The sequence below is a fragment of the Lepus europaeus genome, chromosome 3, assembly GCF_033115175.1.
Source record: "Lepus europaeus isolate LE1 chromosome 3, mLepTim1.pri, whole genome shotgun sequence".
NCBI lineage: Eukaryota > Metazoa > Chordata > Mammalia > Lagomorpha > Leporidae > Lepus > Lepus europaeus.
Genome location: NC_084829.1, coordinates 167226496 through 167239990, shown reverse-complemented (window position 1 = coordinate 167239990; position 13495 = coordinate 167226496). Strand labels below are relative to the sequence as shown.

The 13495-nt window shown below is 62.4% G+C and overlaps 1 protein-coding gene across 1 annotated transcript; it reads right to left on the bottom strand.

The window, feature by feature from the left end:
* Window positions 1-8735: 8735 nt before the first annotated feature.
* On the bottom strand, window positions 8736-10805 carry CCR6 (C-C motif chemokine receptor 6). Its single transcript, XM_062187290.1, has 4 exons — window positions 10715-10805; window positions 10423-10552; window positions 9998-10070; window positions 8736-9854 (listed from the first exon to the last, which is right to left on the bottom strand). Exons 1-4 carry the CDS (start codon window positions 10803-10805, stop codon window positions 8736-8738), a joined length of 1413 nt encoding a protein of 470 aa, XP_062043274.1.
* Between the last annotated feature and the right edge of the window lie 2690 nt (window positions 10806-13495).

Genomic DNA, 13495 nt, shown 5'->3' with positions numbered 1-13495 from the left:
GCCTGGACGATGGCCGGTCCGACAGGGCGACGTGGTGCGTCCTCCTGGTTCTGATTTGCATCTCCCTGATGGCTGCTGAAGAACGCTTCTTCACGTGTGGCCGGCCATTTGCGTTTCTTCTTTCTAGAACTGTCTGTGCAGGCCCTTTGCCCACCTGGAGCTAGCGGGCTGGCTGCCGGCTATTGCCAAGTTCCCGACGTATCCCGGATGTCAGTGCTTCGTCAGTTGTCACTCTCGCTCACGGACCCAGTGAGACGAGCGAGGAAGGGGTTAGTGTGCCCATTTATGGATGAGGTAACTGGTACTCCAAGAGGTGCAGGGTTTGGCTGTGTCCACACGGTCACTGCCGCAGACACAGTCGTAGACCGGCAGGAGCTGCCCGTGCCCGGGCTGCCTGTCTGCTCCCTCTCAGGCCCTCTGGAGCTGTAACCAGGTGCCCTGGGCCAGGGAGTTGCCAACCAGCCTCTTCGCCCCCACTTCTGGCAGCTGGGGGCCAAGACCAAGGTGTGGGCAGCTGGGTGTTCGCTGAGGACTGTCCCTCTGCTGCAGTGGCCCTGTGGCTGTGTCCTCACCTGCGGGAGGCGGGGCAGCTCCCAAGAGCTCCTTTCTCTCTGGGCCGGCCGGGCTCCCTGTGTGCCTGGCTCCCTGTGTGCTGGGGCTCCCCTGTGTGCTGGGGCTCCCCTGTGTGCCGGGCTCCCCTGTGTGCCGGGGCTTCCCTGGACGCTGGGGCTCCCCTGTGTGCAGGAGGACGTGGGCTGGGCTGGCCAGGGCTCCCTGTGTGCAGGAGGACGTGGGCTGGGCTGGGCTGGGCCGCGGCTCCCCTGTGCGCAGGACGTGGGCTGGGCTGGGGCTCCCTGTGTGAAGGACGTGGGCTGGGCCGGGGCTCCCCTGTGTGCAGGACGTGGGCCGGCCGGGGCTCACCGTGGGCGGGCTGGCTGTGCAGGGGCTGGCGCACTGACTCAGAAGAAGCAGGAGCCAATGCCTGTGGTGTGGACGGTTCCCCGCCTGGCTGATGGTGAGCCGCCCTCGCCGTAGTAGTGGGCTCACCAGATTCCAGATCGCTCCACCATGGAATCTGCAGGCTCTCTCCCGTCCCCTTGCTGCCAGGCCCAGCCTCCCTCCTCCACCACACCAGGCACCTGGGGGCTGGAGAACTCACGCAGATCCCACACAACAAGCAGGCCATGGGCTGCACATTCAGCCCCTTGGGGAGGCTCAGGCTGCAGCCCGCAGCCGCCCTCCTACCTCCTGGTGAAGCTTAGAGCAGCGCCCGGCTGCACCTGCTTCTGGAAGCCAGACAGGAGCATAGAGCCCAGTTAGCCAGAGAGCCAGGAGCTGGCTGTGACTGCCTGCCCCAGGCACTGGATGCCAGTCCAGATCGGCCGGGGAAAGGGGACCCAAAGGCCACCCCAGGCCCCACCAGGGTCCCCACCCGGCTGCTGGGGGTCACGGACTCAACTGGGTACACCCCGGCCCCTGTAAGGGACCAGGGGCTGATGTCAGCAGCAGACAGATTTCCATTGGCTCACAAAGCGTTTCTAAATTTTCAGTGTTTTGAGCTCATTTTTATGGGACCCTGCATTGTTGAAAGCCTAGATTTTCAGCTCTTCCTGAAAACCGACCTCCGATGCCCGGCCCCTCCTTCCTGCTTCCCAGAGACCCCGCAGGTGCTGGTGCCACTCTGCTCTGTGTCATCAGACGCAGTGAGGATGCACAGAGCATCAGGACCCAGCCCTGCCCTCCCGCCCCACCCCCACCACCTCCAGTCTCTCAGGGGCACCAGGGCTCTGACGCTCCCTCCTCCACCGCCGCCCATGCCCCCTCGCCCCGCGTCCCCAGAGGGAGGGCGTTTGGCGTCTGCTGCCCCGCGCCACCTCGTGTGTCTGTGCCACCAGAAATGCAAACTCAGCAGGCGCGGGGGCTGTGTTCGTGAGCCCTGAGGAGAGGCGGGACGGAGCAGGAGGACCAGGAAAGAGCAAAGCAAACCTAAAGGGTCATCGTCCCGCTCGCTCCGGGCAGCGCCTGTGCCTCCACCGCGTCCCTGGAAACCAAGCGGCGTCAGGGATCTGCCGGCCAGAACTGCGGTGGGGGTGCGTACCCGGCTGACCTTCCACACAATTCTGCAATTGCTTTTATGTTAAATTTTCTCCAAAAAAATGTAAAGCCCTATGCCACCTCCTCGTCACCAGAACGTCTGGAGCTCGCGCCTGCTGAGCAGGTGTCTCCGCTGTTGCCTGTGTGGTTTTCCGTGCTGTGAAGTCCGGGGTCTCCTCGTCCACGCCGCCCCCACCAGGTCCCACCTCTTCCTCCACCGCCAGGGACACACCTGCCAGGCAGGTTGAGAGGTGACAGGAGTGACTCAGGTCAGTGACCGCCCCCTCTTCTGGACTCCCAGGCAGCAAGGCATCGAGGGACTGAAGCAGGTGCACCTGTCTCTACCTTGAATTTCTTGTTCTAAGTCTGATCCAACCATCAGCTGCCTGAATTCCCCTGTCTCCTCCACTCAGACAAAACTGCTCGACCATGTGAGCATTTTCTGCAGGTTTCTCTCCACGGCGAGTATCAGGTTCTCGGGTGACAGTGGTGCCCCTGGAAGCTCCAGCCATTGTGGCCATTTGGGGAGTGAACCAGCAGATGCAAGATCTCTCTCTCTCTCTCTCTCTCTCTCCCTCTCTGCCTTTCCAATATATAAAATGAATCTTTGGGAAAAGCAGCAATGATTTTCAAATTTAGAAAGTACTGGCAAGAGAAGCCCCCTTTGCCCTGAGAGCAGCCTGGAGCTGGAGAACTTGGACGCGCCCTGGGGAGGGGGCTCCTCGGGGCTGACCACAGCCTGGCCGGGGGAGGAGCCAGGGCTGTGCTGGGCTTCCCCACCTGGGCCCCTGGGGCAGGTGGGGGAACTCCCAGTGCTCACTCACACATCTGCTGTGCCGATTCCAGCTACAGAATAACAAGCCTTGCACCTGGACGCCTGCCGCCCGCGTTAGCCACAGCTCGCTGGAAGCCACCAGACCTTGTGCTCTTTACAAAACTGTGATTCTTGGATTTCCAACGGCAGGGAACTTCATTTTTTAGAGCTTGCTGGCCAGGCGCTAGCACTGGCTATTTCTTTGGCCAATTCATAGGGTTTAAAAAAAAACATGGAAAAGGAAGGAAGGAAAGAAAGAAGACAAACAGTGTGGGCGAACCTGCTGGGCACCATGGCGACCTGGCCACGGCTCCCCCGGTGTGCGGGGCCGAGACGGCAGCTGATGAAGACGGGCAGGCTCCCCGGCAGAAGCTGGACAGAGGACACGGCCGGCTCTCCTGTGTGGACGGAGGGGCCCGGGGACGCCCAGACCCTGTCACAGCGCACCCAGCTCCGCCCTCCGTTCTGCTGCCCGCCCTCGCTGCCCCCCTTCCCGCCGTGAGCCTCAGGTGCAGCCTGGTGGGTGGCCCAGGTGCCTCTGAGAGCCGGGGGCTGCCGCCCACTCCCCCAGGGTCCCCTAAGGCTGTGGGGCTCATTGTGTCCCCAGCTGTCAGTCTGTGTTGTCTCATCAGCTGACGTCAGCTTTCACAGAAACCCCTGGTTCCGCATTCCCACGGGGCCCCTCCTCCCTCCTCCCTCCTGTTAGCCCTCAGTCACATGTCAGAGACCGGGAGAGGAGACTTGCAGTAATACTGGGCCAGCTGTGTAAGCTAGAAGGTGCCCCAAGGACCCCATACCACCCCAAAGAACACAGGATAAGATTCTACTAATTACATATATTTATATACATATAATAAAATTTAAAATGCCTTCCAAAGGAACCGGCGCTGTGGCTTAGCAGGTAAAGCTACCGCCTGCAGTGCCAACATCCCATGTGGGCGCCAGTGTGCGTCCTGGCTGCTCCACTTCCAATCCAGCTCTCTGCTGTGGCCTGGGAACGCAGTGGAAGATGGCCCAAGTCCTTGGGCCCCTGCACCCTCATGGGAGACCCAGAGGAGGCTCCTGGCTCCTGGCTTCAGATTGGCACAGCTCCGGCCATTGTGGCCATTTGGGAAGTGAACCAGTGGATGGAGGACCTCTCTCTCTCTCTCTCTGCCTCTGCCCCTCCGTAACTCTGCCTTTCAAATAAATACATCTTAGAAAAGCTGCCCCCTAAGGTGATGCAGGTGAAGTGTGACCTTTGTAGCTTTGGTTTGCATACATGCTCAGTAAGGACCAAGGATTCGGGTGGGGGAGGAGGGATCCTGGCTCCAGGCAGCAGCACCCAGGCGCCAAGGCAGTGCGGACCCCCAAGGGCCCGGGTCAGCTGGAAACCCAGAGATGGGGAAGTCAGGAGTTCTGGAAATGCCGTGGGGCGTCTGTGGCCATGTGGGCCCCCTCCCCACACTCGGGGTGTCTGTGGAGTGGGGGGCCCCTCCCCACACTTGGGGTGCCCATGCCCCCTCCCCACACTTGGGGCCGTCACAGGAGTTCAGTCTCTTGGGCTGTCATTCATGACGGGGCAGGAGAGAGCAAGGTCTTTTTTTTTTTTTTTTTAAAGATCCATTTTATCTATTTGAAAGACAGAGTTACAGAGACAGGTAGAGACAGAGAGAGAGAGGTCTTCCATCCGCTGGTTCACTCCCCAGATGGCCACAATGGCCGAAGCTGTGCCGATCTGAAGCCAGGAGCCAGGAGCGTCTTCCATGTCTCCCACGCGGGTGCAGGGGCCCAAGGACTTGGGTCATCCTCCACTGCTTTCCCAGCCACAGCAGAGAGCTGGATCAGAAGAGGAGCAGCCGGGACTCGAACCGACACCCATATGGGATGCCAGCGCTTCAGACCAGGGCTTTAACCCGCTGCGCCACCGCACTGGCCCCAAGTAAGGGCCTTGTTAAAACGCCCAGCTGAGTCCCTCTTATGCGTGGGCTGACCGAGTCTGGACAGGTGACCATCTGGGGAGGACTCAGACGGGACAGCCGTGGCTACAGGGACCTGGTCTCGCTGCCTGGGTCCAGGCCTCTGTGTCCCGTGGGAGCCCCGGCCCCTCACCTGCCTGCGCCCGGGCTGCCAACGCTCTGGCTCTGCTGGTGTGGCATCCTCACCGGCCCCTGGTCTCCCCCCAGGGCGCCTGTGTCTCCATGTCCACACGCTCCTCCCAGGCCCTTCCGCCTGTCACCAGTTGCGGCCGGAAGGCTGGGAGCAGGGTGCTTTCCACAACCTCGGTCTTTGCCTTCAAGAAAGGGAAACGCCCCCCGCGGCCCCGTCCTCCCTTCTGTTGGCTGGAATGCGGGTAAGAAGCAGGGAGCCCCGGCAGCCCCCTGGTACCCTGAGGATGCCCAAGTCCAGCTCAGCGTCCTGGACTGTCCATGCGCCCCCGGCCGTGGAGAGACAAGTCAGGGGGTGGAAAGCCAGAGCTCCAGCCCGGCTCCCACCAGGAGATCCTCACGCCACGCTGAGCCGCAGTGTGGGAATCCCTCGCTGAGATGTCTGAGGGTCTCCACTGCGCAGGCGCGGGCTCGGCTCCGTCCCGGCGCGGGGAGCGAGGACACCAGGTGCTCCAGCCCACGGGTGCAGCATCAGGGCGCCCGCCGCACCCCGCCCCACACACGCTCTGTACAGAGGGGCGGGCAGACGGGGCCGCGGCCTCGCTGGCACCGCCACGGCTTCCTGGCCGCCGTCCCCCCTGCACAGAACGTGGGAGCAGCCCCGGGTGGGGAAACTGCCCCCAAGCAGCGGAGGAGACGAGAGCTTGGGGAGTGGGAGGCGGGCAGGGGTTGAGGGCCGGAGGTGGCCGGCACGGAGCAGCGTGGCAATGCCGCTGGCGGGCGTGGGGGCCCCTGGGACGCCCCCTCCTCCCACTGCTCCATGGCGTTTGCATCTGGAAACTGAGAAGCCGCTGAGTATTGGATGGAGACTTCCTGGAGAGGAGGAGCCACGCAGAGACGAGGGTCTGGCCTGGGCTGGGGTCTTCAGAGGGGCGAGGACCCCCCAGTCTTCAGGGTCGGCCCTCATCCAGCCTGACCCCCGCCCTCCAGGAAGCCCCGGTCCACGGGGCTCAGGGAGAAACTGCCCTCACCCCGGTCTTGGCCTCCAGCCCCAGATGTGAGAGAGAAATCTGCCGCCGGAGCCCCCACGGTGGCAGGGAGGCCGGTGTGTGGGCTCCTGCAAGCACGCGTGTTACACGTATGTCAGCACACATGACCGGGATCTGAGAAGGACTTGAAAACGCTGTATTTTCCTGGCCTCGCTCTCGTCTGTCTGTCCTCAGAAGCAGTTGGTGCAAAATTTCCAAAACTTGGGAGGCCTGAGTGCTCACGCGTGCCGAGATTGACGGGAAAGAATCCAGACCGCCTCAGTGACTTTCCAACAGGAACTTGGGAAAACCATCTTCCGTCGGTACAAATACTGTGATTATGTGTAAACGTGCATGTGTGTACACACACGTGTCACACGCATGTACTCGATGAACACATGCGTCTGATTGCTTACTAAGAAAGTACCAGTGGATCCTGGCTCACTGCCTCCTAACCCACGGCCGTGTCGAGGGCGAGGGGCTGATTCCCAGCCAGCGAGTCGGGGAGGGGCCAAGCAGACCCCGCTGAGGTCCGGGGGATCGGGGAACGGCAGGACGAGAGGCCCCAGGAGCCGCTCAGAGCAGCGCAGAGCCCGCGGGCCACCCGCGCCGTGGGGCCGAGGCTGCAGGTCGGGCTGGCAGCACCCTCCAGGCGGCCGGGAGACCCCAAGACCGTTGAGGCGCTGTGTAAGAGGAGTCAGGTGCGCAGCGAGAGGCGCTGGCGGCCTGAGTGCGTTCAACGAGCAGGAGACCCGGTTTCCCAGCTGTGCCCCGGGAGCAAACTCTCCGTGCCAGCTCCTGGATCCTGGTAGCCGAGCCCCATCCGGTGAGAGAGGGGGCGGAGCCACATGTCTCCCTGCAGTGGCTTGGCTGGCCGGCGGCACCTGGCGGCCTGTCTGGACCGGGGGTCCTCTGGGCATCAGAGCTGGGCGCTGAGCCCAGCTTTACCCCACAAGCAGGTTGATTCTGCAAAACCTGGAAACCCAGCGCGCGCTGTCGGAAATCCTAGACCACCGTCCTGCATCTCGCAGAGCGGGACGAAGCCTGCCTGAACAGCGCCGCGTGTCAGGGGACGCGTGGGTCCGGACTGGCGGGGCAGCTCTCCGAGTACACCCTGCAGCACGTTTGCAGTTCACAGCAGTGCTTTTGTTATCTTTATTTTTTAAAGATTTACTTATTTATTTGAAAGGCAGAGTTACAGAGAAGCAGAGACAGAGAGAGGGAGAGAGGTCTTCCATCTGCTGGTTCACTCCCCATTGGCTGCAACGGCTGGAGCTGTGCTGATCCAAAGCCAGGAGCCAGGAGCTTCTTCCGGGTCTCCCACGTGGGTGCAGGGGCCCAAGCACTTGGGCCATCTTCTACTGCTCTCCCAGGCCATAGCAGAGAGCTGGATGGAAGTGGAGCCCCTGGGACTCAAACCGGCGCCCATAGGGGATGCTGGCGCTGCAGGCAGCAGCTTTACCCGTCCGCACAGCGCGCCCCCCCCCCAGTACGTTTCAAACACGCGCCTGCACTTCACTGACACAGAGCGTCACGGCTTTCTCTGCGGAGTTGAAGCGCATTGTTAATGTCAGCCCCAACGTCGGCCCCGTGAGCGGCCTCAGACTCCGGGCAGCACTGGACAGCTGGCTCAGACGTCCACACCCGCCCACGCATGGCTCTCACAGCCAAGCCCTCGCCAGGCCACGCCGGAACACAGCAACGCTTCTTTCTGTATCGTCCCAGCCGAGGTCCTTCTTCTCTTGAAACATTAAAATACAAACAGCCAGTCTGGGCCGTACAGGTCACCCCCGTCTCATGATGATGCTTTAAGCATCTATCAGCCCCTCTGTGTGCCGCGAGCCCCCTCTGTGTGCCGCGAGCCCCCTCTGTGTGCCGCGAGCCCCTCTGTGTGCCGCGAGCCCCCTCTGTGTGCCGCGAGCCCCCTCTGTGTGCCGCGAGCCCCTCTGTGTGCCGCGAGCCTCCTCTGTGTGCCGCGAGCCCCTCTGTGTGCCGCGAGCCTCCTCTGTGTGCCGCGAGCCCCTCTGTGTGCCACGAGCCCCTCTGTGTGCCGCGAGCCCCCTCTGTGTGCCGCGAGCCCAGCTGGGTGCCAGGGGCTCGGCCATGAGAGCCCGGGCGCTGCACAGGCTGGGACGGTTCCCCGGTCACGCAAAGCAAGCTCCGGTTTTCCTCACCATGGCCGCCTCGCAGGCAGCTCTGCACGCGGCACAGGAGCGGGGCCTCTCTCTGCCTCCTGACAGCCTTGCGCGTGATGAGCGTGTCCGGGGGAGGGGAGCGCTCAAACACAGCCGCCGCCGCCTTTGCTGCCGGGCCGCTGCTGCGGGCGTTCGGACAGGAGGGTCTCAGCGCCGCTCCCCGGCGCCTACGAGGGCTTCTGCTCGTTTTCTCTTTGCCTTTGGAAAACGGCGGAATCTGTTGTATTATCCAGAAGATGTTGCAGGCTAGGGCTGCTTTGCAGATGTTTCTGGAACCTTCCAGGCTTGCAAATGGTTCCTGTTAACGCAGTTTCCCCAACAGTGGTTTTCTGGAGCAGCAGCCCCGTGGGACCCTGTGGGGCCATAGAATTTTCTGGAAAGGACATTGGAGGAATGCTGCCTACCCAAGCCCACCCCCTACCAGGCCCACGCCGAGTCCCTTAGCCTCAAGAAAGACGCTGCTTGATTCTGACAGCTGCCTCCCCCCGGCACAGGTGGCCGTGGCCACCTCCACGCGTCACATGGTGAAAGACGACACGTTGTCGTTGTCCACGGTCTCGCTGGCGGGCCTGGCGGGGCAGGTCTCCGAGTACACCCTGGAGCAGGACAAGCCGAGCGCCTGGTGCTTCCTCCTCGCGCACCACAGGTCCCTCATGACCTTCAGGAAGTAGTTCCTGAACCTGTGGCCCACGAAGGCGTAGAGCACGGGGTTGAGGCAGCAGTGGAGGAAGGCCAGGACCTCAGTGACGTTCTTGGTGTAGCCGATCAGCTTCTCGCTGGCGCAGGACCGGTCCAGTCGGCCCAGGTTGGCGGCCGTGACGAGCAGCACCACGTTGTGGGGGATCTGACAGGCCAGGAACACCAGGACCACGGCAATGATGACGCGGATGGCCTTGTGCCTCTTGGAGTTCTGGGCCTGCACCAGCGTTCTGACGATGAACGCGTAGCAGAAGACCATGCAGAGCAGGGGCACGAAGAAGCCGAGGAGCAGCTCCAGCCCCAGCACCAACAGCTTCCACAGGACGGGCTCCGAGACGGCGTGGTACCTGGGCTCACAGACCTCGCTGCCCTGCAGCTTGTACTTCTGGTTGAAGGTGAAGGTCGAGCTGGAGGTGACGACGGCCACGAGCCACACGGCCAGGCAGACGACCTTGCTGCGCGCCAGGGTCCTGGAGCGGAGCCGGAAGGACCGGGTGGCCTGCACGATGGCCACGTAGCGGTCCAGACTGATGCAGGTGAGCAGCAGCATCCCGCAGTTGAAGTTGATGGCGTAGATGCCTTTCATGAGCTTGCACAGGGCGCCGCTGAAGACCCAGGCGCCGGCCGCGTGGCTGACGGCCCAGAACGGCAGCGTGAGCACGAAGAGGATGTCGGCCAGGGCCATGTTCAGCAGGTACACATCGGTCATGGACTTGGCCTTCTTGTAGCAGGCGAAGGTGATCACCACCAGGGTATTGCCCAGGAGGCCGAAGACGCAGATCAGGGAGTAGGCGATGGGCACGAACACCCTGGAGAAGTCCCGGACCTCCTGCAGGGAGCAGAGCAGGGCGCCGTCGTCCACCGGGTAGTAGGAGGTGTTGGCGAAGTCGGGGTAGTCTTCCCCGAAGTAGTAGGCGTCGCTGGAGTTCACGGCTTCCTGTGAAAGTGGGCGAAGGCGGAGTTAGCGCTGGGGCAACCCCCAAGGGGCCACAGTGAGCCCAAGGGACCCTGCTCGCCCAGACAGAGGGGGAGTTCTCACCTCGCCCATCGTGGTGCTGGATCTGGGCTGGAGACACGGGCCTCGGAGAGGAAGGGGCGCACACGGGCCAGCCGCTCGGGCTCGCCGGCAGAGAACGGCGGGGTGGGCGTGAATCTGCGGAGAGAGAGCAACGCTTCGGTCAGATGGGGATTCTGAGAGCCGAGGGGTAAGCTGCCAGCACCCCGAGCCACGGGAACACAGCAGCGCACCATTCGCACACACGTGCTTCCTGAGAGCAGGCGGCAACAGCCCCTTCTGCAAAGGGCCACGTGAGCCCGGCTTCCAGCCCTGGGGGCCCTCGGATCTGCCCCTTCGGATCTGCTCCTGTGGCTCTGCTGTCACTCCCGTGCTGGGATTCTGTGGTTTCTGTGGCTCTGAAGCTGCCCCCGTGGCCGGGCCTGACCAGAGCCGGCCGGCTGCCAGCTGCAAACGCCCGCCCCTCGCCTGTGGCTTTAAGAAGAATGACTTCAGCGACACCCAGGTTTCCACCTGCACGGAAGTGCTCAGGAGAAAGTCCGTAAAACCGCGATAGCCACGGCCCGGCTGAGCAGCGTCTGCGGGAGCCTGGGTGGACTCCGTGGTGCCCCCGCGCCGGTCTGTGCAGCAGTGAGACGCACAGCAGAGGTTCTCAGGGTGGACGTGAGGTCACTCCCAGGACCGCGGCCTCGGCCTCTGTGGCCTGGCGAGGCGGGCAGGGGTGGAGCCGTCCTGGCCCGGGCCCCTGACCGGGCACCGCGGTGAGCAGGCACTGAGCTCACCCAGAACCCGTTCCTGCACGGAGAGTGAGCTCGCACAGCAGGGACACTGGCAGCCGCCGCCGTCGATGGCACTGAATGCAGACTGCCGCATGGTTCAGCCGGAATGCCGCCGTGGGTGAAGACGTGGGGCCACGGGGCTCTCGGCACAGCAGGAGGAACCAAACCACAGCCTCTCACGGCAAACGGGCGCGGTTGCTTGTGGAGTTAGCTGCACAGCCAGCTCCCTTGGACAAGTGAGGTGACCCGAACGTGAAGGCTCCGGGCAGGTGTATCCCCCGCAGCCCGAGCCAAGACGCCGTGCGTGTCCTGTCCACCAGACAGGTGGACCAGGATGGAGGAACAAGTCGCGGTAAGCTAGGCTCTGTCGATTCCCCGCCCCCCAGGGTGGTGCTCAGTGGATTCTGGGACACCCTCGTGGGGTCGTGGATGCGACCAACTCCACGCTGCAGGAGTAACCCCCTGCTGTGCACGGCTTGCGTCTGTGCCCGCCGCTCACAGCAACTGGAAGCGATTCGGCCTGCCTCAGACCCCGCTGAGCCACAAACACGTGTGCATTGTTTTAAGGACGCGTGGTGGTGACAGAGGGGCGTGGGCAGGCAGTGCAGCACAAGGAGGAGCCGCGCACAGCCCCAAGTCCAGCTGTCAGGGGGCAGGAACAAGCTGTGCATTTTCTGTGGGGGCCGGGCAAAGCTGCCGCCTGCAGTGCCAGCAACCCAGATGGGTGTGCTGGTTCAAGTCCCGGTTCCTCCACTTCCCACCCAGCTTCCTGCTAATGGCCTGGGAAAGCAGCAGAAGATGGCCCAAGTGCTTGGGCCCCTGCACCCACGTGGGAGACCTGGAGGAAGCTCCTGGCTCCTGGCTTCAGACTGGCCCAGCCCCAGCTGCTGTGGCCATTTGGGGAGTGAACCAGAAAAAAAAGATCTCTCTGTCCCTCTCTCACTCTGCAACTCTGCCCTTCAGATAAACACGTTTTTAAAAATCCTGATGCAAAGACATTAAAAAGTTTTGAAATAAGCATTTCTGTGCCTTCTTTAATGACCTGAGGTCCAACGATGCTGTCTTCTGCCCGCACTCGCTCAGTGGACAGCGCTGGGTCTCCCATCCACGTCCTGTGAGACGCGGCAGAGCTGCCGGCCCGGGCTCACTCCGGCTCGTTCTGAGGTCATTGCCTTCTTCCTCACTGACTCCCTTCGACCACCAGTCCTGCATATCTCTTCTTTTTATTTATTTATTTATTTATTTATTTATTTATTTATTTTTGACAGGCAGAGTGGACAGTGAGAAAGAGAGAGACAGAGAGAAAGGTCTTCCTTTGCCGTTGGTTCACCCTCCAATGGCCGCCGTGGGCCGGCGCGCTGCGGCCGGCGCACTGCGATGATCCGAAGCCAGGAGCCAGGTGCTTCTCCCGGTCTCCCATGCGGGTGCAGGGTCCAAGCACTTGGGCCATCCTCCACTGCCCTCCCGGGCCACAGCAGAGAGCTGGACTGGAAGAGGGGCAACCGGGACAGAATCCGGCACTCCGACCGGGACTAGAACCTGGGGTGCCGGCGCCGCAAGGCGGAGGATTAGCCTAGTGAGTCGCGGCGCCGGCCACATCTCTTCTTAAAGTGTCATCGATTCTTAAACATTTACTTGAGAGACACAGAGAGAGAGATCCCTCCCGAAGACCCACTCCCCAGATGCCTGTGACAGCTGGGACTGGGCTGAGCCAAGCCGAGAGCTGGGGATTCAGCCTGGGTCTCCCGCGTGGCTACTGGGGACCCAAGTACTTGAGGAGCACCTGCTGCCTCCCTGGTCTGCGCAGTGGGAGGCTGGGGAGCAAGGCCTGGATGGCGAGCCCAGGCACTCCCACGTGAGAGGCGGGCATCTCTTTTTTTACAAAAAGATTTATTTAATTTATTTGAATGGCAGAGTTAGAGAGAGAGAGGGAGGGAGAGAGAGAGAGAGAGAGAGAGAGAGGTCTTCTATCAGCTGGTTCCCTCCCCAAATGGTCACAAGAGCTAGGGCTTGGCCAGGCTGAAGACAGGAACCAGGAAGTCCATCCGGGTCTCCCATGTGGGTGCAGGGACCCAAGCCCTTGGGCCATCTTCTGCTGCTTTCCCAGGCGCATTAGCAGGGAGCTGGATGGAAAGTGGAGGAGCCGGGACTCAAATCGGCACCCATATGGGAGGCCGGCACTGCAGGCGGCGGCTGTACCGGCTGGGCCACCGTGCCGGCTCCCTGGGAGGCGGGCATCTTAGCTGGCTTCCTCACCACCGGCCAGATGCCCTCCCCCAGATCTTATCTGAGGTCATTACAGGGCCGGCGGTGTACACTTAGCTCGGTTTGTAGAAGTGTAACCTGTGCTCTTCGGGATGTCAAGGTTCTTGGTGGAGCAGGTCTGGAGACGCTCGCACACCACGCACGGGTCAAGGGTCAGCAGGGCGGCCACCAGCAGCCGTCCCCGGGCTGCACGGGGAGGGTCCTGTACCCCGGCTCTGCTTTGCATTTCAGACTCTTCCCTTTCAGTGTCAGGAGTTCCGAGCTCACCCCCACCCCTGCCTGCAGCACGGGACGGCCCCCCAGGGCCCCCAGGAGCCGAGCTGGCCTGGGCAGCCCGCTGGCAGCGAGGCCTGTCCCATTGGTGGAGCCCTCTGTGCTCCCTTAAAACCCGGAGAGCAGGATTTCCCGACTGCGATGTCCCTTCTCCGCTTCGAGGACGTCTGCCTGTCAGGAAGTTAGAAATCGGCCTGGGGGAGGGGCTGAGCAGCAAAGCTGCTGCAGGAGCCCCCTGGGAGCGGC

Bases quoted from the DNA above. Each gene is read 5' to 3' on its own strand.
- CCR6 (XM_062187290.1), bottom strand. From the start codon at position 10,805: ATGCGGCAGTCTGCATTCAGTGCCATCGACGGCGGCGGCTGCCAGTGT. The intron at 10,071-10,422 runs GTCATTCTTCTT...CTCTCTCCGCAG, and splicing joins GAAACCTGGGTGTCGCTGAA to ATTCACGCCCACCCCGCCGT. The intron at 9,855-9,997 runs GCCCGTGTCTCC...CCACTTTCACAG, and splicing joins TGCGCCCCTTCCTCTCCGAG to GAAGCCGTGAACTCCAGCGA.